The sequence below is a fragment of the Ammospiza caudacuta genome, chromosome 8 (genome assembly GCF_027887145.1).
Source record: "Ammospiza caudacuta isolate bAmmCau1 chromosome 8, bAmmCau1.pri, whole genome shotgun sequence".
In the NCBI taxonomy this organism is placed as follows: domain Eukaryota; kingdom Metazoa; phylum Chordata; class Aves; order Passeriformes; family Passerellidae; genus Ammospiza; species Ammospiza caudacuta.
Genome location: NC_080600.1, coordinates 37,581,013 through 37,605,062, shown reverse-complemented (window position 1 = coordinate 37,605,062; position 24,050 = coordinate 37,581,013). Strand labels below are relative to the sequence as shown.

General features: G+C 37.7%; 1 protein-coding gene across 1 annotated transcript; it reads right to left on the bottom strand.

Moving 5' to 3' along the window:
* Positions 1 to 513: 513 nt before the first annotated feature.
* Positions 514 to 22,040, bottom strand: ACMSD (aminocarboxymuconate semialdehyde decarboxylase). The gene is made up of 10 exons (XM_058809737.1): positions 21,984 to 22,040; positions 19,071 to 19,115; positions 16,357 to 16,453; positions 12,478 to 12,527; positions 10,963 to 11,199; positions 8,813 to 8,906; positions 7,132 to 7,227; positions 6,490 to 6,662; positions 1,387 to 1,485; positions 514 to 1,169 (listed from the first exon to the last, which is right to left on the bottom strand). Exons 1-10 carry the CDS (start codon positions 22,038 to 22,040, stop codon positions 1,107 to 1,109), a joined length of 1,011 nt encoding a protein of 336 aa, XP_058665720.1. The 3' UTR covers positions 514 to 1,106.
* Positions 22,041 to 24,050: the final 2,010 nt, after the last annotated feature.

Here is a 24,050-nt window from a genome sequence, read left to right as displayed (position 1 = left end):
TGTTGTCAACAGAGGCTGGGATCAGCAGAACTGCTGATGTTCAGCATCCTTCAGGTTCAGCTGTGACAGCTGTGGCCAGAGCTAAACACAACTTCTGTCTAATACTGTTTAGCCTGGAATGTCCCAAGGCTGAGCAGAGGAATGGTGACACCACACATAGCCAGCCCATGTTCCCACAAGAACAAAGACTGTAAATGCTAATCCACATTTTTCTGACTGGTACACAATTCTCCTGGGAGGAGGATGCCTGTGCACTCACTGGATAATAATGAAAACCTGTTTCAATCAGTGGTCTATAAAACAAACCACCTTTCCATTCCTCTAGCAGGACTAAGCTAGGGAGAGCATTAGCACTTCAACATTTTAACTATTCAGCCTTACTTTTGGGAAGCATTTGGTAAGGAATAGAACATTAACCCATACTGTTGCCAAACACTAGTGTTTATTGTGACAGTGACAGTGACACTCCAAGAAATACCCACATAAATACATTATTTCTGCACCTACACCCATATTGTTCAAATTGTTTCTGATGAATAAGTTCCCAGTGCTGTAGGTGGCAGCTGATACATAAAGTCCCCACACAGACCTTTTCCATCCTGTCACAACATTGATAAAGCACAAGTGCACCTGCAGTGCTGAGCTGAGTGTGGTGGGCTGCATTTTCCACCAGGGGATAAAAGAAAATGTTGCCTTTTATTGGGCATCAACATTGTTTAAATTCTGTTTTAATATTCTTTCAGATTCTGTTTGGCTGCCATAACAAAGACAGAAATGTAGTGAGTACATAATTTTCTCATCTCTTTCCTTCCTGGGAATCAAGTCCTAATAACATGGCATTGAATATAATTCAGAAATTCCTATTGCTGCAAAAGATGAAATCTCTCCTTTATTATGAAATCAGGGATTTCAGAATTGTTTAAAAACAGCCTAAATCCTCAGGCAATACCTCTGCATACTCCTTTCCAGTACCCTTGCTTTTGCTTTGGAAACAACAGGAGACTGTCAGATAATTGTCAGTTTTATTTTTCATCTGCACAATTGTACATGCCAACAGAAATACAGGGATATTATTTCAGAAGTTTAGTTGCTTTAGTACTTCATAATTATTCAAATTGTTTTCTGCTAAGACCCAAAAATTCCAGAGCATTTCCAGCCTTGAGTTTATCCTGTAAAAACAAAACACATACATATGTTTGTGCTTAGCTCATATTTAACTCAAATGCTTTTATTTGTGCTTTAAAGGGAACTGCTGCAAAGAGACTGAAGGGTCTCCTCCAGTCTTTGCAGAAGTCAGTGTACTACACTGATTTTTCAATGGTTTATCTCATGTCACATACAGAGACTTAAAAGGGAGGGAAAATGCCTCAAATGTAAAAATCATACCTTCAGTTTATAGTCAAAATCATCCATTGAATCAATCAATTTTCCAGGTTCCAGTTCCCCAAGTGGAAAAGGGTAATCTGTCCCCAAAATAACCTTGTCCTGGTAATAAAAAAGAATGTTACATTTTGTAGTAACATTAAACAATAGAGTTTAAATAATATGGATATTAATATGTACAACAGTATAGTAACATTAATATTATATTTTAAACTCATAAGTTTAATATTTTCCAGATTTTAAATTTCTTTTTAATTAACATTAAACAATAGAACACATGCTTTCTGGAATGTATAATGAAGTACAAGAAATTAGATGTATATATTGGACTGATTAATTATGAAACTGAATATGAAGATCATAATTTCCACTAGGATAAGAACAAAGCTTGAAAACAATGACTCAAGAGTTTTTTGGATGAGTTTTATTTGGAAAAAATTGCAGGATATTTATTAATAATTCTTGTGGTATCTAACTGAAGTTATGGTATTTTAATTCTCATGAGCAGAAAGTTGAAAATACAAATCCCAGGCTTGAGGCATGAGTGTCTATTTCTTGGGTGAATAAAACACAATTAGAACTTGTTATAATGTTTGACTCTTTTACTCAGAGTTCAATACTGAAATAGGGTGAAGAAAACATCATTCAGTTATTTTCTGGAATGGTTTGTTTTGCTTTTTGTCAATCGCTTTAAAATTTTTTTTTAATCTCCACTAGATGTCACCCAAAAGTTTCAGATAGAGCCTACACAAACCTTTGCCCAAATCTCGACAGAAGAGACACATTCTATTGTTCTCTCGTATGTTCTGTCCTGTGTTTTAATTTCTTATAGAATAATTAACATAAGACTAACATAGGAAAATTTATACCCTCTGTCTAATAAATGCAGTTCTGGGCATAGACTAAACAAAATAATTTGGATGTGTGTACTTTGAAGCACCTAAATATATTCTTTTATTTATAGAATTCAATACCAAGATGCTTTATTCACAAAAGAAAAACAAATGCCATGTATTTTATGATTAAAAAAAAAAAAACTAAAAACCATACCAAGTTTATGAGAGAAAGTGGGTTTTTAAGTAAAAGAGAAGGAAACAGAATTTGTCCATCTGTTTACTAGGGAAGGTCATGTAAGACAGGAAGGTTTGTATATTCTTATTTACATCTCCTACATACTAAACCAGAAATAAATCCCACATCCTCACTGCAATAATATATGTTTTTCTTTTCCTCTCTGTGCAGATATATTTTTTCCCTCTGTTTGAAAGTATTTCACACATAATCATGGGATCTATTCATTAGTAGTAAAATTAAGAGCTGTAAATCAGTAAGAAAAATTTAGAAGCAGCATTCTTGCTGTGCTCCCAGCGATCTTGGGCTGCTCATTTGTGCTGTTTGAGCTTCAATTTTGTACTTCATTTGTATAAAAGTCGGGTTGCAATACCTGTCTTTAGCAGCCAGCTTCAGAGGAGTGCTGGGAAGCCTCTGCAGATGAATAAAGCTCCTAGCATAAGGGAAGTACTGTTATATTATCCCAAACCATATCAACAAAGTCAATTTTCCCTAGAAGACTTGGAGGTCGTTTCCTTAATTAGCACATCTCTCCTATTAGAGAGGTACATGGGGCTAATGATTAACCTCACTGGACCTTGCTACTCAACACAACTTTTCTCACAGTAATAAGGACCTTAATCTGAAAATGAATCTCAGAAAGCTTTAAGCATGACTTCATCCTCTTACATAAGGAAAAATTGTATTTGCCTTGAATTTTGCCTTCTTTCCTACGGCCATGATGCACCTGAAAAAAAGTCCAAAATGCTGTAGTCAGTTCAGCTCGAACTTCTGGCCAGAGAATGCTTTGCCTTTGGATGATGGCTCTGGAGAAATCACCATGGGGAAGTTTTTGCAGGGATGCACTGAATCATTTAATCCCATGTCAACCCAGTTCTTCACTTTTTATAGCCAGCAACGTTGGGGATTTTGTGTTTATTTGGATTCACCTCACACTACCTCGCCACGGGGGGAGCGAAGGACTGCAGCAATTCTGCACTCTTACAAAATTCTTTCTCAGGAGTGTGTGTTTCTGCTTCCATCCCAAATTAACCTGCACCCCAAACTAAGAAGGGATGACACTAAATGGACACGACTGATCCCGGCTGTCAGTGGATTTTAACTGTGATCAGCTCAAGGCCAGCACGCCAGGCGCTGGTGCCAGGCAGTGGCTGCTCCCCAGGGACACAAAGCCATGTCCAAGCACATCTTCCCTCACACCGAGCCCTTCCTGCACAGCTCTGAGCTCTTCTCTGGAGACCTGGCCTATTTCAAACCTGCAGCTCACAAAGTTACAGTGTCAGCCTCAAGACTCCATCACATTGTTTTTAGCCCAGCATTTATTAATCTTATATGTGTTACTCTGCCAACACATGTCTGCGCTGAAAGCGCTGAGATATTTGGTGTTTCTTTAAGCATTTGACTCATGGAAGGGTGTTATGTGAGAATGTCAACTTTCCTTAGAAAAAGAGGGAGCTTTTTAATCTTCGTGGTTATAAAGTAAAGTTTGAAATCGTGATGTGAATGTTTTTGTTTTCAAGGACAAGATGCCTTAGGCAATTGAAAAGAGAAAGTTCTCCTGAGTGTAAAAAACATGTTTTTGGTATCTGACTCATGACTTTTCAGCACTGGGATTGCACCTGATGTCACATTGTTTGAACTGAAAGTACTCAGAGGAGAATTAAAGAATACACCAATATCCTGTGTACTACGGTAGCCAAATTTATTGTGTTAAGACTATGAATTTTAATACTCTGATGACAAAATAAGACACCAGAGAGGCTAATGCTGAGTGCCTTTTTAGATTATCAATTTACAATCCATAATCCCTCTCTCCTCAAAATTCTAGTTGCAAAGACTAATCACATTTAAGGACCAGAATCCATGTGTAGCTTCTTAGAATGGAAAGTAGAGACATTAAAGTGTGGTGCAAAGACAGCAGCTTTCCCACAGCAGCAATAGTTTAGAGCAGCCTTGAGATGCAAAACTTCTGACTTTGAAGCAGAAGTGCCCCAAGACTTGTGTGCTACAGAAGTTCAGACAGAAAAAAACTTCAGTTCTTCAGCAATGGATTCAGCATTGTGTTGAGCTTTCCCTCCTGCTTTGCTCCTGACATCTACAATTCAGTTTAACAGATTCAGATCACAAAAAGAATCTGTGGTCTCAGCCAGCCTGAGTCACTCAGCTCCTAATTTACCAAGGTCTTTCTGACAATGGCAAAACATGTCTCCCAATGTTTTAAAATGGGTAAAAGAAAATGAGTGAGTGATCTTTTCTCCTTGCACTGGCAATTTAAAATTCAAGAGCTAGACTCATCCTTGTGTACTAGAACTGCATGTACAAAGAAATTATAGTTAGAATGAACATGGTCTGGATTTGGGGAGATTTCTTAAAAATGGAGGTAACAGAGGCAAATGCTGAGCTGTTACTCCATAAGCCTTTGGGTGTCTTGTAGAATGGACGAGCACATCACACACAGTAAAAATTTAAAATCTATTGTTAAAAAACACCTTAAAGCCCCTTGCTTTAAGCTACAGTTGATTCAAAAGATAATGCATATCAAAAACTACTGGGCTGTGGACTATGATTTGTTTGCTATTTAGAGGTTGGCAACAGAAATTAAAAGAAATCAGTATTGGGTGGGAGCCCTAGTATTTTATTTGTAAACCATCTGGTGCCTAAAATTAATCCCTGGCACAGAGATGGCAAATGACACCTGACTTAATACCCACTGATGTTACCAGAACTTTCCACTACTAACAGCTTATTCCAGATCTTTTCTGAGTAAATTGACCTGGGTTTTATCTTACTTGTTTCTAATGGAAGTAGGCTCCATGGCAGGCGTTTTGCACATTTTATGGGGCTCCTTCCATAAATCTATTTTTGGTTCAGGGTGGTTCAACCAAAAAGACGTTGTCTCCACTCCTTAGAGCTGCAGTGTTACTGTATTGTACAAACATATACATGTCACAAAAGTTTCCATACTATTGTTTCAAGCTGCAGTTGTGCTGCCACATGGTTGATTTTCCATAAATCTTCAAATGCAAAGTTTTCCAAAAAGGCACAAGTCCTGCAGGGGAGCTGCAGGCAGAACTCCAGACCCAAAGCTACGGACTTCAAGTGCAGCATGAACTGAAAACCCACAGATTTTACAGTGTGATACCTGAGCTCAGAGTACCACAGTAAGGAAAGCAATAGAAGAAGGATTTCTATTCCCAGGATTTCTTCTCCTGGGAAGCTGGGAAGTTTCAGCTTCTCCATGTTTTGCTGCTCTGGAATGTGGTCTGGAGATTGTTTATCCAAACATGTGAATTGTTTTTAATTAATGACCAATCACCATCAGCTGTGTCAGACTGAGAAGTCAGTCACAAGCTTTCATTATCATTCTTGTTAAGCTTTCTGATACATCCTTTCTCTTTCTTTAGTATAGTTCTAGTAGAATAGAATAGAATAGAATAGAATAGAATAGAATAGAATAGAATAGAATAGAATAGAATAGAATAGAATAGAATGATAAATCAGCCTTCTGAGAACATGGAGTCAGATTCTTATGTCTCACCTCATCCTGGGGACCTCACAAACACCACAGTTTGCTAAACTACAAAGATTTCTTTACCAACAACTAAAATACTTCTGCAAACCCATAATGTCTAATTGTCTCTCTGAGATACTCACAAAACCTTTCCTTATTACTGATGTTTTTTCTGTCTATAACTTCCAAGTGGAAATACAATATGATTTCTTCAAGCATGCACTTGAATTTGAAAATTAAGTAATTTGAAAACCAGGTTCCAAATAGAAGCAGTCTTTGCTTGAAGTCCCATCCTGAATAAGCTCAGAGAAGGATGGAACTAAGGTTGACAGTGCATGATTTCCTGGATTAAACCCACCATTTCAATAAATCCATATGGTAAAAGCATTATCAACATGGCAGAAGCCCATCAGTTTATTACACTGGGTGACACTGTCTTCTTTCTTCTTCTCTTCTCCTCTTGATATTTCCTGGAAAATTAACTGAGTAATGATTCACCCACTTCTGGAAGCACTAAAACTCACCTCTCCTACTACACTTGTTAGCAGCCTTAGAGCCCCACGGTCATGGACAAGAGAGTCTGTGTAAAATGAGCCGAGGTATTTTCTGGGATCCACCTTGTTGTCCATGGCACACAAATCGGGGCGCACGTTGAAGCCATGTGAGATTCGACCCACTGTGTATGGAAAAGCTCCACCTGCAAGAAGGAGTTGTTAATAATTTTAAGAAGCTGAGAATATGTAAGAGGGGAAAAAAGCCACCTTATCACCAAAGGTCCATAAGTTTTTCTGTCAGCTCTTTAGGAAGAAAGTGCTTTGCACCAGTGGTTTTTTATTCCTTTACCTTCATTAGCTTCTGTCTCTATTTTTCTCACTTCTTCACTACTGTGATACCCAAATTCCTCCTGCTGCTTCCTCGTGCTTTTCCTTAAACCACCTACTGCCTGCCCTTCCTTTTTGTTTTCCCTTAACTGTTGTACCAGCTTGAGCCCTGCAGGCTAGAGAGTGCTCATAAAAGCAGCTGATCTGTCAGGCTGTCTTCTTTGGGGTGACAGTGCTTAGCTGGTGGCAGGCTTCACATGGTGACCCCATTAGCTGAGAGACCAGAAAATACAACTGTACCATGCTCAGCCAAGGAGCAGGAGTTTCACATGGTACACTACTCACCTCCGTGTGCAAAGCAAACTTTCAGCTTAGGGAATTTTTCAAAAATTCCTCCCATAATCATGGAGCAAATGGCCATGGTTGTTTCTGTTGGCATGCCTAAGAAGAAAAACATCTAAATGGTATAAGAGCTTTATTGATTATTTGAATCCTATTTGATTTTTAAATGTTGTTTTCATTTTCTTCCCTTAGCCTTGAGCCAACTAAAAAAGTAATAATTGCCAGACAGCTACCAAAGGTCATGCATTATTTCCACTGGAGGGACACAGAGTTGAACTCTAATTAACTGAAATGAAGGCACAGGCCTGGAGGTGAAGGTGTTCTGAATTTTAAGTCCAGTTTTTACTCCACACCACTAGGACAGACGATAGACAGGTTGGGTATGTCCTGAGATACCCTGTGCAGGCCTGATTCCCATTATCCTTGCTCAGAGACAAGTCTGGAATATGCCAGGGTGTGTTCTCCCCTCTGCTTGTGGGTTTATTTTGTGTGGAACGTGGAGCAGATATGTTAAATGGATATTCCAACACAGATTTGGGGTTTGGTTACCACACGATGCCAGATCCTACAGTTTAGAACCAACCTGTCTCTCTGCTCCTGGCTGGGCTGGAAGCCTAGTTAGGAAGAGAACAGGAATTCAGGTTCCTACAGCAGTTCTCAGCTTCTGATCACACCCAACATAATTAGAATATCATGCCATTTTAAATACCTAACTTCAGCCATGCAGCTTGAAATCAGGAACTGAGTTCCCCATATTTATGGGGGAAACAACAGCTATACATCTGCAAGGGTCATTTTTATTAATGTTTTACCACATGCTCAGATGCAAAGCATTATTAGGCTTCGTAAGAAAATATTCTATTTTCACTTTGTTAAGTAAGTGCAGTAATTTTATTTTCTTCTTAAATCTGTGTTTTTGAGCCTAATTTGATTAAGACTAATTGATATTTTTTCAAGATAATGCATGGGTGATTGGGACAGCAAGATTTTCCAAGCAGAAGTGTGTATTATATATATGTGGTGTATGCTTTTCAGAACTGGTGGCAGTGCAAAACCAAGCAATAAAAACCCAACACAAAACAAAATGCATGAGGGTAGAATCAGGTCTAAACATTTCTGGGTAGCAGAATAACCACGCTCCTGTTATTCATTGTTACAATTTACCTATCAAATGGGGAAAAAATGGAAACTAGATAATATCCCACACTTACTGAGAGCTTTCAAAGTACATGTTGTTTCAGCTACAGCTGATGTAAAGTTAGATTTATTTCCTGTCTGATCGACCTGTTTCTAAGAAATAACCCAACAAATTATAGAAAAAAAAATGTTTGGTTTTGCTTACTCCTTCATTTACTCCTGTTATTTTTGAGGAGCTAATTTCTGAGATGATTCACTTCTTTCTTGTTATCTGCTCTTTGTATTTAGGGCAAAAGAGAATACTATATTCTGTTGCTAGTCTGAATAATTTGAATTCTAAGTATTTAAAAGAAAAGCTAAACAAGCTTAGAAACAAATGACTACTGAGTTTACACAACAGATTTAATCATAATACTAGATTAAAAAAAAAGAAAGTTTGACAGAAAAATGATGTAATTTTCTCTGTACTTGTACTGTACTTGGCAGCAATCTCCTGGACATAATCCAGTTCATAAATGTAGGTTAAGCAAAGTAAATATACATTTACCTATTAGCCAGGGAAACCAATATTTGGACATCCTCCCATCTATCTGCATGTCCCAGGGATGCACAAAGAGACAGCAATTTAATTTCTCAGCAGCCTGCAGCAAAAAGAAAAAGTCTGAATCTTGATTAATCATAGCAAAATGCATCTTAGATCTCAGTCATGCTTTCCAATGACCTGCAGTAGCACTAGTAATGAAAATAGGCCCACAAGTAAGGACTATAAGCAATAGTTGGCTGTATTTACTCCTCTGGGCCATATTCTGAAGTCCTCACTCAGTTTCACAGCTCCTCCTGTGGCTACAGGACTGGAAGCATAGATGATAACATCTTTTAGTGAACCAAGTGTTTCACAGAATAATGCAGTACAAAAATGCTTTTCCAGCTGTGTTTTTTCAGCCATCCTGTGGTATAAAATCAGTTCAAGCAAACATTCTTTTGGTTACATTACACATATGAGAATGAATTCCCCAATTGTCTTGTAGAATCATTTGAGATGGTTTTGCAGAGTTGTTCCAGCTGCATTCAGAAATTTTCATTGAGTTGCACTACATTTGTCCCATTTTGTCCTCTACCTAGCTTACAAAAATGTTAAATTATTCCTAATTCTTCCTAAGAGTTCAAAATCTGGCTGTATTCTTATCAACAATCCATCTCTACCCAAGTACAGTAATTCTTCCAAAACTATTGACATCTTTGGAAAGGCAAACAGAAGACTAGTGTTGGATGCTGACTCTGACTGTAATTTAACTGTGTGCTTAAATTTAAATTCACAGTCATCAGAGTCATTCATATGCTTAACCAGGATCTAACAGCTTCGTTTTGTCAGATGTATTTCTGGACATGCTCTTGTTGCTAAGGAGATTGTCACACATTTGAAAAATTTGGGTTTATTTACCCATACATGCATAAATAAAAGCTGCAACTTTTGGATTGTGGAGCATAATTGCCATCTACATTTGTAAACTAAAAATAGCAATTCAATGACTGGCCTGGTAGTTTGGCAAAGTTCATTATCCAATACGGCTTAATTTCATAATCTGTATTATCCAGAGATGTTTCTAAAAATGAAAGGGGTAACTTCCTACATGTGTGAAACATAAGCTGAAGGATGTACAGTATAAGAGAGAGATCCCAGAAGAAGAGAGGGATCTCAGCAGCAGAGACATGGAGTTACTGGAGAGAGCTCCAAGATGAGGGAGGGACTGAGCATCTCTCCTGTGAGGAAATGCTGAGAGAACTGGGGCTGTTTGTCCCCTAGAATAAAAGCTTCAGTGGAGATCAGGAAATTTCAGATTGCCCAGGGGGATTGTGGAGTTTTCATCCTTGGAGATATTTGCAATCCACCTGGGCATGGTCCTGGGATCTGGCTGTAGGTGGCCCTGCTTGGGCAGGGGGTTGGTCCACGTGGCCCCAGAGGCCTCTCCCAACCTCAGCCATGCTGTGATCCCATGAATGTGGGCATCTCCAAGGGCAGATGTTGGTATCTGACTGCACATGGCCATAAAAACAAGCAGTCCAGGTGCTGCACCAACAGAGTTTCTGAATAAATTGAGCATCCTACAAAATAACCTCTGTGAATCAATTCCAGACTGACAGCTCTAATAACTTGAGAAACAGATTCAGAATGGACATTGATTAAACCCCTAATTTAGACAAATGACCACCTCATCTGGATCTCAGGCTATTCAAGAAGTGCTATCTGTTAATTCATTTGATACTCAATACATTGAGTTTGGGAGTTTTGGTCCTGTTTACATAGTTCTGTGTGGTACTTTGGTGCTATCTCTGATAATCTCAGGGGGGTTTATCAGTTATTTCAATAGGATTGGATACAGTAACTTGAACTCAAATGCAAACAGTGCTTTATTTGATATTGCACTTATCCTCACAAATCAAGAAGGCAGATCTACAGTGAGAACTCATATAATAAAACAAAATTTGTTATTCATTATTGTAAAATATGTTTCAGACTGTTTTGTATCATTGCCATTATATCCTATAAAGAATTATGATTTACAACTAAAGCTGAGTCTCTCTGATCACTAAGCAGATTAGAAGGCTCAAATGATGACTCAGCGTGCTCCCAGACATTTTTAGACAGATTTCCATATCACAGAATTCCCCCAAAGAAGGAAAGCAACAGCTACTCACAGCATAAACATCGTGGAGCTCTGGGGCATTCAGGTCCCACTCATTGACATGAGATCCAATCTGCACTCCAGGAAAGCCCAGCTCACTCACACAGCGTTGCATTTCCCTCACAGCCAGCTCTGGAGCTTGCAGGGGCAACGTGCCCAGCCCAACAAACCTCTTGGGGTGCTTCTTTACTGTAGCAGCTAAGTCATTGTTTAACAGCTGGGCAAGGTCTAAAGTATCCTGAGGTTTGGCCTGGTAAGATGTGAAGCAGAGCAGTGCATTTAAATATGGTTCTCAAATGTTATCGCCTTTGGAAGTTACTGGATAAATGTCATTGCAGACAACTGGTAGGGTTTGAACCCAAATTTGCTTTACAGTTCTGAATAGCTGGAAAATAGAGCTAAATTCTGCTTTGCTTTAAAACCTCTGGGTACAGTTATTTTTCTCTTGAATATTTCATCAACTGCTGTTGCCTTTACTGCTCAGGATGAGTGCAATAAAGCCCAGGTTGCTGATGCACATAAGTACCTGGTCTTTTGTGTAAAGCAGTCCCCTGGTTTTGTTTATCCCCATGCAAAATCCTCAGTATATAATTTTTATACATAGCAATGAATATTTACTCTCCTATTACTGGAGCTGAAGAAATAAAAATAAGAAATGTGAGATGTTGGAGCATGTGAATTCTACATAGAAAGCTTGAGCAAACTTCTCTAACATTTAGAAGGAGATAACATCCATAATTCTAACAAGGAAGTGCAATATCCATGCAATCAATCTCTAGGTTTTTTCCTCCCAATACATATTTAATGGAAAATATTCCCTTAGACACCAGAAAAAAGTTTTGAAGAGATGTTACTAACCAGAAATGATGAAAATCAATGGTACTTCTTATATGTGGGCTTAGCACAATAGTTCTAAATGCACAAATCTGTTTACATATAAGCATCTTGACCTGTGCACATTGCTAAATACTCACATCCAGAATGTATTTAGAACAGCATTTTGCTGTGATTTATCTCCTCATCCTGTCTTTATTTCTTTGAAGCATTCAAGATCACCACGTGGGGAACATAGGAACTTACTTAAATTTGCTCCTGAATTTTAGGATTCAAAGCATTCTAGGTTAATGAGTCCCATGCCACATTTAAAAGAAAGTGGGACAAGGCCACAAATGCATCCTTTATGTCTTTTTTTTTTCCTTGAGAAAGTACTGATTGATGCCTAACTTTCTGGAATGTGTACATATGTGTCTGTCTGCTATCCATGGATTCATTTTGGATATTTTTTCTCTCCATTTCCAGCTGCCCCCATAAGGAATTCAGTTGTTTTATCTTTTCTCCCTGGGTATGCTCTGGTGTGGAGCTCTGCCACGACATCCTGCAGACATCTTCTCACACCTGCACTCCTTTTTTGCCTTTTCCTTTTCACAGCAGAACAGTTCTAGTGATTACTTCAATTTGTAGGAAGATGCTTTTGTATTTTAAAAACGTTGCTACACATGAATTATGAAATATCTTAGTTGGAACTTACCCAGTAGCTGAACATTACAGGGACTGTGGACAGGACTTGGACAGTGACTCCTGAGTAAGAAAAAGCAAATATTAATACTTCATTCTTGTTTTTGATAAAATATTATAAATAAGAAAGTACTTTGGTTTGAGAGGCAGAATGTAATGGCTTTAATGATAAGAAAGACTGATTTAACAGTGACATAGAGAAATTATTATTTTTTTTTAAATTAAGGATCATGGCAATAAAACTCATAGTGTATCAATTTATTAGGATTTGGATATTTTTTCTAAGTAGAAAGAATAAACACTACTATATTCATACTAGCTAATTTGGGAAATTAGGGTTTTTGATTTTAGAAGGATTTAGTATGCACATGTACAAACAATTAAAGTAGCAATTTAGTATTACTCTCACATGAATGAAACTGACATTAACCCAACAGAATACATTAACTCAGGTTTACTTTGGGGTGAATTTGTCATATATATTAAATAAATAAATGTATTAGCCCAAAGATAAATAACATTGTGTCAACAATTGTTGTTAAACAATGTTTTCCTAAGTGTTCCCAAAGCTATATTGTGTTAGGTTTCATTCATCTTGTGTCTGGACTGCTGAGGTTGTAAATATAAAAAATCTGCTTGTTTTCAGAAACAACTTTGATATTAAAAATAAAAAGAATTAAGTCCATGTTGTTTTGTTTCTGCTCAAACACAAATCTCTATTATAATATTTTGTATGACAGGTTACAGAGTGAAAACAACAAACCTGGAAGACAAAGAAAATAAACAATAAAGAGTAATTAGGAATTCACAAAATAGTTACATGCAAAACTGTTTTGTTTTGGTGTTTTTATAGGTTTGTTTATAGTATTTTTGCACATATCTTGTCATGCTTTAGAAAATTTAACTTGGTTGTTAGTAGTAAAACTACTAGAACAAAAGATGGCAGAAAAAACCTCCAGCAGAATGAACTCTAGGAGAACTCTAAATGACTTGCCAAAATATTTGAATGATTAAAATGATTTATCCTCCTCCTCAGAAGTTTAAGTAGGACACAGGAGGAGAAGCTGACTCAGATTGCTACAAGATCTGGTTAATATTATGTACAGCAGCAACGGTTTAGGGGTAAGGATTAGGTCTGCAAAATTCCATAAATACTGAATTATCCAAGTTAGATCATCCACCCATATGGGCACTTGTTTAGTCTGTTGAGAACATTCTCCATGTTTTCAAAAATAACCATTGTATCTGCTTTCAATCCATTTTTACACTTCTGAGCAAATTTAACATAAACCTTAAAGGTACATTTCCAAGCTGACTGTTCCTAGACATTAGCTTTAGGAAGAAGAATCAGCACAGAAAAACCTCTGCATTTTTACCCTCCTCAGAGGGTTTTACAAAGGAGAAAATAACAAGGAAAGGCAGTTAGGATGAACTGATATATTTTCTCAGACAAAATTGGGATGATTTGTGTCACAGAACTGTGATGGTAATTACTTTTACAGCTTGTTTTATTGAGTTACATGGATAGCTTGCTTTATTGAGTGGATCAAGATAGAAGTATGTACATCAATTAGACCTAGGACATATGATTGGGAGAACTAATTGAGTCTCTTTGCTCCACTGGAGACCATTTCTTATTACTGGCAAGATTTCTTGGGCATTGCACAAACAAAGCCTTTTAACCAAGTTATCTCTCTGAATCAAAAATAACTTTCAGTGACTGATTCTAGTTTAGTTCAGCTGGGAGACTTCTTGCATCTTTGTCCCAGAATTATGCCATGTTTGGAGGTTAAATTTTGGGTATAATCTATCTCAGCCTGTGTAAGAGAAAGCAGTCTTTGAACTAAGTAGCTAGAGCTTTCCAAACCAAAAAGGAATAAATGTGGTCCATAGTCTTTATCATTAGCTGAGCAGTAAGGATGAAAGAATGAAAAACACAAAGGCTTTTTTTCCCTCCCACATCATTAATTGGCTGATGCCTGTATGTCTGGAGTGCTGTAATAAAAAGGGACATTTTTAGGGCACAAGTCACCAGATGGTGCTGTAACATACAGGTTTACATTTTTTTTTAAATCAAGTGAGCACTGTTTAGTTCATGAAGAAATATTGTGATGCTGCTTTCATGATACTTTTTTTTTTCTGGAGAACTGCTGCAAAAACTTGAAAAAAAAATCCTCCTGTGTTTTCCCTTTGTCTACAACAAACATATGGGGCAGAGCTGCTTTGTAGAAATTTGCCATTAGTGCTGAGGGAAACATCTGAAAGAGAAAGATGCCCAAAGGCTATTTATGATCCACTGTGTAGTTGAGTGATTTGGTAATCCCCAAAATCCCTGAGCTAACTCAGAGAAACGTTACAACCTAGTCAGGCCATGATTCTATGATTCTGTGACAAGGTAGCATATTTCAGTCTGCAAAGGCTTTCTGGCATTCCCATTAAATGTCTAATGGTTGGAGTTTCAAATACTGCTTTTCCAGGCTGCAAATGAAGTAGATGAAAATTGTCTAAATTGTGTTTACATTTTTTGTGCTCACTACCTGGTGGGTTCCCAAGCTAGCCTATGTGATGTGTTGCACTAAACCTCCCTAAGAAGAATAACCCAGACTATCTCCTAACACAGAATAATTTAGGTTGGAAAAGACCTCTAAGAGCATTGATTCCAGCCATGAATCCAGTTCTGCCAAGCCCATCCCTGAACTGTGTCCCCATGTGCACCACATCTGCACATCCTTTAAATCCTTCCAGGGATGGGGACTACACCAGGGCTGTTCCAGGCTTGACAACATTTCTAGTGAAGACAGTTTTGCTAATATCAAATCTAAACCTCCCCTGGTGCAATTTCAGGCAGTTTCTTCTTGTTTATTATTTGTCATCTTGGAGAAGAGACCAACTCCCCACTGGCTACAACCTCTTGAATGTGCTTGTTGAGGGTGATAAGGCCTGAGAGGAGGAAGCAATAATCATAAAGATGCTACTTGTACAATATCCACTCTTTTAGGCAATCCAGGTGTGTGTTCCTTATGAAAAGTTGAAGATATTCAAGTGGTGTCCACTGGGAAACTGATGTAGGAACTATTCAGGCCTCAATCTAAGAAAAAAATAATCTTTAGTAACATAATATTTCTCTTACAAGAGTAATTTGGAATTACAGTGTTAATAAGAACTAGCAAAAATAATTAATCTGCCTAGAAATTCCTTCCCTCATCCTCAGTTTCCCATGTTACCAATGTTATTTAGTGGCTTGCATGGAAGATGATGGAAAATAAATTTGCAAATTTGGCATCTGGTTAAATTTCTACACGAGGAAAACCCTTTTCTGACAAAGTAATTGTACCAGTTCTCTAGGCTCAGAGTCCTACAGGAAAACCACAAAATGAGGTTGAAACATGGATAAACAGAAAAAAGGTATTAGAAAAGGAAACAAACATACAAGAAATCCTGTGTGTAAAAGGAATATTTTTAACATTTGGAACAAAAATGAAAGGGCTTCCTTCTCCTTTGAGAATCATATTTTAACCGGAATGTATTTACCATTTCAAGTCCAGGGTCAGTCATCCTTACTTTTGTCAAGTTAGTGTCTTAAATCCCTCCAAAATTAATAAATTCTAGTGGGGAATAAATTGCTGCTGAGAATGAGGAAAGTTATGGGCACAGGTTCCTTCTAAATATAAAGAATATCAGTTTCCAATTACTATCAGCAAATTAAAACCAAGGAATTAGTATGCTAAACCTTTTTTTGATATTGTTGTTGAGCACTTTCAAATGGATTGACAGAGAAGTTGTTATTCTAAGTTGTTATTCTAAGTGAAGTTGTTATTCTAAGTGAAGTTGTTATTCTAAGTTGTTATTCTAAATGAAGCACAATGATTTGAGTTCCTTTGTGGAACTGTACCTGACTGGTCCATCTCTTTAATCCGTGCCTCTGGATCCCAGCAGTTCTCTTGGATAACTCTAAAAACCTTTCCATCCTTCATCATCTTTGCCTGTCCCTGTGAAATGACATTTTCATATATTATAAATGTGACAAAGTAGTATCTGCTAATTTATAGTCTCTTGATATATTGTGCTCCTTACAGAAATACAGTGGCAAAATTTTTATCTTTTATTTCTATTCAGTAGGTATTTTTAAACAGAAACTATTTTAAAAATAGATATGAATAAAACAGTCATTGGTAGTTCTGATTTAATTCTTCAGAATTATATTAAAAAATCCCTTTCCTTTTGCAATGTACATCACTGTATATTTATTTGGAAGACATACCAGGTACCTTAATCCAAGTTTATCCTCAAACCAAATTTTGACCTCAAAACAATGCTCTAATTAAATCTGTGCTAAATTTTCCCTTTGGGTATGTGTGTGTTCAATAGCATCACTATGGTTCCAGTAACTACAGAAATAATTGTGTAACACAGTTAATTTCAGTCCAGTGATTTCTTATCACCAGTGATACTCAGACAAAAGGAGACCTATTGTGTTGTCTTCAGATTATATTTTCTGCTTTGTAAGAAAAAAAAAAAATTGAAGAATTTGGAGGAAAAAAAAGTCCCAAACAAAACACAGTATAAAACCATGACTTGAATAAGTGTAAAACTTTCTCATATGTCACCAATTTCCAGACCTAGGAAGTTCAAAATGTTATCAGAGTCACGAAATGTGTTCCTTTATCACCCTGGAAACTTTTGAAATGTCATATTTGGTTGATTTGTGAATTGTTCAAAGAGAGGTGGTGTCGCCACATTAAGGAAATTGTCTGTTACAATTAGGGTGCCCACCAGCTGCTACAGACACAACAGGATTTCTGCTGGCACAAACGGATGAGATACAATTCACCAGCAGCTGCAAGCCCTGAGTATTTCCTGGTTGTTTTAATCTACTGCAGGGGTAAATGGAAGGTCAGAGGAATTCCTGGTGCTGTGCATGTGGGCTGGGTCAGTGCAGAGGCCCTGGGCAGAGAACACACTCCATCTGCAGGTGAAAGCTGAAATCCACACAAGAAAACCCAGCAGCCATTCCTTCGCCTTCCCAGTAAACAGGAGCTGAGGGCAAGGCAGTCTTTGGGCCCTTCAAAAAAGGGATTTCTCTCTCTCTCCAAAGGCCATTTTATTTTTCCTCACAAAATTGGTCTTATTTAGGAACCTGTCAATTTTTTTCTACAGAAAAGAACCTGTTAAATCAGAATATTTATTACCAGTGTGCCCAGCCAGGGGGGGTTCTGTCCCCCTCTTCTGAGAACTCAAACTGTTCTTAACCTTGAATTTGTTACTATCTTCATACATCATTCACAAATATACTGCCCTAATGAATATTTTAAAGCCATCCTCAACAAATCTAAGTGTGATGCCTTGGCAACCTGTCAAGTTACTTGTTAGCTGTATCATGGGTTGTGAAAATTATGTGAAATATTCCAACTGCAGGGTCCTGATCCCCTGGTGAAATACTTCAGGTTCTTGTAAAACTGGTTTTCCAACCTGATGGAGAGGTTTACTGTAGCCATACACTCAAATGCATTAAGAAAAGTTTAGTGTATTGATACAGGTTGTCCAATTAAAAAAAAAAATTGGGGTGTGAGAAAAAGGCACAGTAGAACGAAGCACTTTGTCACATATGAATAGATCACCTGGACTTTACTGTTCTATTCTATACTTCTCTATTCCATCCCATCCTAAAAATTACCTAATATTTGTTTTGCTTAATGTATGTGGAAATTAAGAAAGAGACATTTAAAAATTAAGTCCTGCAGGCTGATTTGGTTCAGCACATTACATTTAAAATTCTCCCCTCACTAAACTACTCAGTCACATCCCAAAATGCACTTTTAAAATATGCCTGTAATTATTTTCTTCCAGTTTGATCCTGGTGTTTCTTCAAAGAATGATATGGGAGGCCTTTGGGGTTTTTTTTTTAAATCTTAGGAGTTAACATCCTCAGCTCCACATGTCTGAACAGGATTTTGTTTTGCCATGCACGTTTGTTTTGTCATGCAGCATTTCCAGGCAGAAGTAGGCCGGATGGAATTCTCGGAGGGGTGTGTAAGGCCATTACTGACTTGCCACAAAGTTCCTCTGCAAACCATTTTTAGCACAGAATTTTAGCATCAAACCTGTAACAAAATCACCAGAAATGTGTCCAGTCCCTGTCTCCTTCCTGCAGCCGCCATGTATCCCAAAAGCTGTGTCATCCATGCTTTGGTTTACCAGGTGGCTTGTTCTTGTCTATTAAAATATCAGTTCCTTTTGGGTTTGCTTGTCATACAGATGACTGCATCTAACTCAACCCAAATCTGTATGTAATCTGCTTTAGCCTGACCTTTCTTGTTGGAAAGACTTTCTCAGAACTATCCATTCCAAGTGTTAAAGTGACATGATGAAGAAGAATGGATGCTGGTTCACACAAGAGGGTGTGAGTTTCATCCTTCAGGCAAAAGGTTCTGCTGAGGTCTATCAGGACTTGGCCTGATACTACTTCATAGGAAATAGACCTCTAGAGAAATCTGTATCAAAGACACAGCCAATCTTATTGCCATTTTGCTTCTCTAATATATCTCCTGTGAGTTTCTATTCCTGATGATGACACGAGATCAGCTCTGAGCACCAAAGAGCCCAAACCTTGCAGTGATGATCCAGCTGTACCCATCCACCGCATCCATATCTCTGTGGAGGAAAGGAGAGAAAGCCAGGGCTAGTTAGCTCTCTGCAGTAATAATAATAATAATAATAATAATAATAATAATTGCAGTTCTTACTAAAATACCTCATTCAGGAGAAACCCTTACACGTGTTGAGCTCTGAGCCAGAGTAGCCTCACTGACATCAGAAGTGTATAGCTGGACTGGACTAATGGTGTTTGTACAGCTGGAATTTTAGTTTCCAGTTCAACAACATTTTTAAACAACTGCCTTAGAAATGCCTAAACTTGCTTACTACATTGAGGTTCTAACTGAAATAATTTTGACACCAAAAATGTTAAAGTGTGAAAATGGAGCTGACAACTTTCCAATCTGTGATCAGTTAATCATTAGCACAAAGATGCATTGATTCCACTTTTCAGCTTCCATGACTCAGCAGCAGGAGTGAAGGTCAGCCTCTTGTCTATTAATATTTAAACAGGGAAGAGAAGCTAAAAAGGAGAAGCTTAGATGCTCATTGATTCTTCCAGAGAGATTCAGAATTGTTCATGCAAAAAAGGCAAAACCTACAAAACATGAGATGCTGATTTCCTTTTACTTCCATAAATTATCAATTAGAAAGGAATGAACTCTTGAAATCTCTGGGTGAAAACAATGCTCAAAGTTCCCATTTCTCCAAAAAAAAGAGAAACATTTAAAATGAAACTAACTAAGAGCAGGTATTTGTTTTGCAGAAGTGTAAACGATTTGGACACAGTCCTGAATTTCCTGTGATACCAAATCATCACTTAGTGCCACTGTGAGCTCTCCTGATGTGGGTGTGAAGAGCCAAACCTCCTGACCCCAGCCAGAGATGCAGTCACTGAGGCTGTGTGCTCTGTTTAACTACGCAACTATGCAAATTTTATTTAAATTTATACATCTAGAGGTTTACACACATGAAAAATACTGAAATTTTGGGAAAGTTCAATGAGTGATAACAAACAAGAACTTAAACTAGATCCATGCTAATTGCAGTTGTAAGCTGAGCAGAAAACAAGCACCTGAAATGGGTACTGAAGGAGCCCATAGGCAATAGAGAAATTCACTGATTTTGAACTTATTTTATTCTTTCTTCCCCTCAGGTATTAGTTGTAGGCATTGACATTCCATATCTGTTCTTTCTGTGATTTTCTATCCCTGTGATATTTCCCTAGGCTGTTAAATCAGTACCTTGACAATAGAATTTTCCAGTTTGAAGGTCCAGTATTTACAAAGCTGGAAACAAGAAGTTTAGCACTAAATAAATGTGTGCATGTTAAGATGCCTCATTGGTTTTCCTTGCATGATCTGTGTTAATGGCTTGAATTTCCAGAGGACTCCAGGGAATTCTGATAGTTGTTTTCTACTCTGAGCCCATTAATAAACCATTGAATCGCTCAGAACAGAGGGAAAAAAACCTAGCAGGTGGAAATTAAATTTTAAAAATTTGGTATTTGCCTCTTTATCTCTGTTTAAAGAAATGCAATGCTGGCCCACAGTGTCTAACATTAGTGAATTTAGTCTTGACGTACATCTGTGAACATCAAGGAATTCTTGGGGTCATTTTAAGTCAGTGAACTTATTGCCCTTTTAAAGTACCTACAGACAAAAATATTCCATTTTTAAAAAAAACCCCATATAAAATCAGAATGAATTCCATAGGTGTTTTTATGAAGTTATTGCACAAAAGACAACAAAATCTGAAATGTGCAAAAGCAACCTGTCTTTCTAGTATGTATATTTAACCTCCTATCCATTTAAAACAGATATAATTATTATAAAAGTATCTGTAGCCTCAACCTACATTATCCAGTGTATGTGTTTTTCATCAGGAGCTGTTATTATTACAAATAGGACGTTCAAATAGATATTTATAAAAACCTTCCTAGCCAAACAAGGAAACAAACATTCCTTTCCAGGAGGTTTTGTGCATAATGATGTTATTTTTCACAACTAATGAAGAAATAATCCTATGTATGTTTTCAATGCCAGGCTTTCTCATGACTTTTTTTTTTTCTAATATGCTGTTTACATTTCCCAGCCGTTCTCTCCCTAATATTGACTGAAACTGGACTGCTTACAATCACAGCAATGCAGAACTATTAGATATGAAATCCTTTCAGATTGATTACATTAAACCTAAATGACATTTTTCATTCTAAAATGCATTTCACAGGATCATGAAAAAACATTGTGGACAAGAAAAAATTTATGACACCGAATAATAAAAACAACAATAACAACAACAACAACAATAAGTTAACAGAAATTCACTTATAGCTTCAGTGCTCTGACAACTGAGATTTGCTGTTTTAAATACAACAGGCTACTGCTTTCCAGTAACTGAAAAAAGAACAGATATTAGTAAAATTATCATGATCAATTAGCTGTACTTAGAGTGACCCCACTCCCACTGAAGTTAATGATTTCATGCCTGTGGGTATAATGATGTGAATAAATTTGTCTTAGTTAACATTAATTTTGTCTAATATTTGAATATTTATTTTATTTAAAACAAAAGTGAACACCATTTAGGAATGGAACAGAACAGCTCTATTTTTATCAAGAAAGTGGAATTTATACCATATTATCCAAAAATTTTGTGTCTCAAAAAACTCAAGGAAAACTTTAAGAATTGCTTCAGTATAAATAAATAATGGGGAACAGACCCCAGTTTTACATGCTCTTCTGACTGGAGTCTTTTCAAAGTAGTGAAATACAAATATTTTAGAGTTGGAAAAATATCCCAAATTAGACAAAAAACGTAGAGATATTTACCCCAGAACCCTTCATTCATTTATTCTTTCAAAAATCACATCGGTAGAAATGGCTGCTGATAACCTAAGGCACTGAATATCTAAACTCTTATTACCTTCTTCAGGTCGGGCCATTCCTTAGGTAGAATGTGGCTGTGAATATCAATTTTCATTTTTGACGTGCCAGAGGAGAAATTCTCCTCCAGCGCTGAAGTTTTGTGTGTCAGTGCTGCCACCCCTGCTGTCCCTGGGTCACAGGTTGTCCCCTTTGGCTGCTGCCCAGATCCACCTGCTGTCCTATCAGGAGACTGGCATACAGTGGCCAACCAGGGAGCCTCATTCCAGAGGAGTGGCTCTTGAAAAGAACAAAGAGTTTGAGCAGAAAGTCCCCAGGGCAAAGGGAAAGTACTTGAGCAGCTGACCGAGGGCAAAGGGAAAATATTTGTTTATATCGGCACTATGAAGGGATTTATTTTACACAGCATCTACAATGTCAAAAATCAGTCAATAAAATTGAGTTAGTATAAATGTATTAAGCATGCTGACTTGAATTTCCTCCTTTCTCCCTCTTAGGTTGTAAAATTATTTGTAGAGGGCATATAATATACCCTTGGAAGAATCACACATCCTCGTCTATTCTCTATTTTTCTTGCATTTTCTTTAAAGTTATGTTAAACCCCCTCCAAAATATTGAATTTTAGCCAAATCTATGCTCTGCATTTTATATTCCCCCTCCTCATCATTGGTTCACTCAGGATATTTACACAAGCTACTGCATAATGGTGCTTACAGCCTCTCAAGATGCCTCAAATATACAGGAATACATAGATGTATTTCAAATATACCAGCTTCTGCATCCTAAGTTAAGCTTAACTGGAGCTATTTCAGATTTCCTGTGAAACTACATCTCATCTTTTGCCCTTTACTCAATTTAGAATTACACTTTGCTTAAGATACCCTTGCTCTTTATTTGCGCTGTATTTTTGTCTGTAATTTATTCCCCCCGTAGTTTTATTTCAGTATATGTTACTCACACACCGTCCTCTTGTGAGTGTTTGTTAACCATTCCCTGATTAGTTTTTTTTTAGAGAAAAATGCTGATTTTCTTTCCCCAAACCCAAATGCTGTTGTGAATCTTGCAACTTGAAATCAAGCACCTTGAAAAACAAGCAACTTGGCCCATTTTGTTTTATCCTTTTCCTGACCTCTGTATTTTATTTGTGCTTGAAAAAAACCCCAGACTCTTGCATTTCCCTGCTTGCTCACTCATTAAACAACTCTGCTTTGGATTTGGTTAGATAACTTTCATAGGAGTTATTTTTCATGTCAGCTTCTTGTGACAGGGTTGGTTGGTCGGTTGGTTTGTTGGTTGGTTGGTTGGTTGGTTGGTTGGTTGGTTGGTTGGTTGGTTTGTTGGTTGGTTGGTTGGTTTGTTGGTTGGTTGGTCAGTTGGTTGGTTGGTTGGTTGGTTGGTTTGTTGGTCAGTTGGTCAGTTGGTCAGTTGGTTGGTTGGTTGGTTGGTTGGTTGGTCAGTTGGTCAGTTGGTCGGTTGGTTGGTTGGTTGGTTGGTTGGTTGGTCAGTTGGTCAGTTGGTCAGTTGGTTGGTCAGTTGGTCAGTTGGTCAGTTGGTTGGTCAGTTGGTCAGTTGGTTGGTTGGTTGGTTGGTTGGTCAGTTGGTCAGTTGGTTGGTCAGTTGGTCGGTTGGTTGGTTGGTTGGTTGGTTGGTCAGTTGGTCAGTTGGTTGGTTGGTTGGTTGGTTGATCTTGTACTTCTCTGCAGCACGAGGTCACTGAATGTTCCAAAGAAATAGGAAGCAGCAGTTTTGGGAAGGTATTCCCTAAATGAAGCAAGACAGCCAACAATTTGCTTTAACAGATCAAAACCCTGCAATGGAAAATAGCAATTATTTCTGTCTCAAACCCAACTCAATCTGTCCATGGCCAGGCTGCCAGGTTAAGCAGCAAATTGTCTCTCGCCCCCAGGTGTGACAGCCAGGCTGTGTGATGTGGCACTGCAGTGTCAGCCTGTTGACAGCAGAGCTCCTGCATGGACTACAGCTGACAGAAGAAAGAAATATTGATTCAGCTCTGGGAGCTCTCTATCCTGATGGGAGGCAAACACTTAAAGTGAGACATCTCCAATGAAGAGATGTCTGCAAGACAATGCCCTGCTTGAGCACAGAA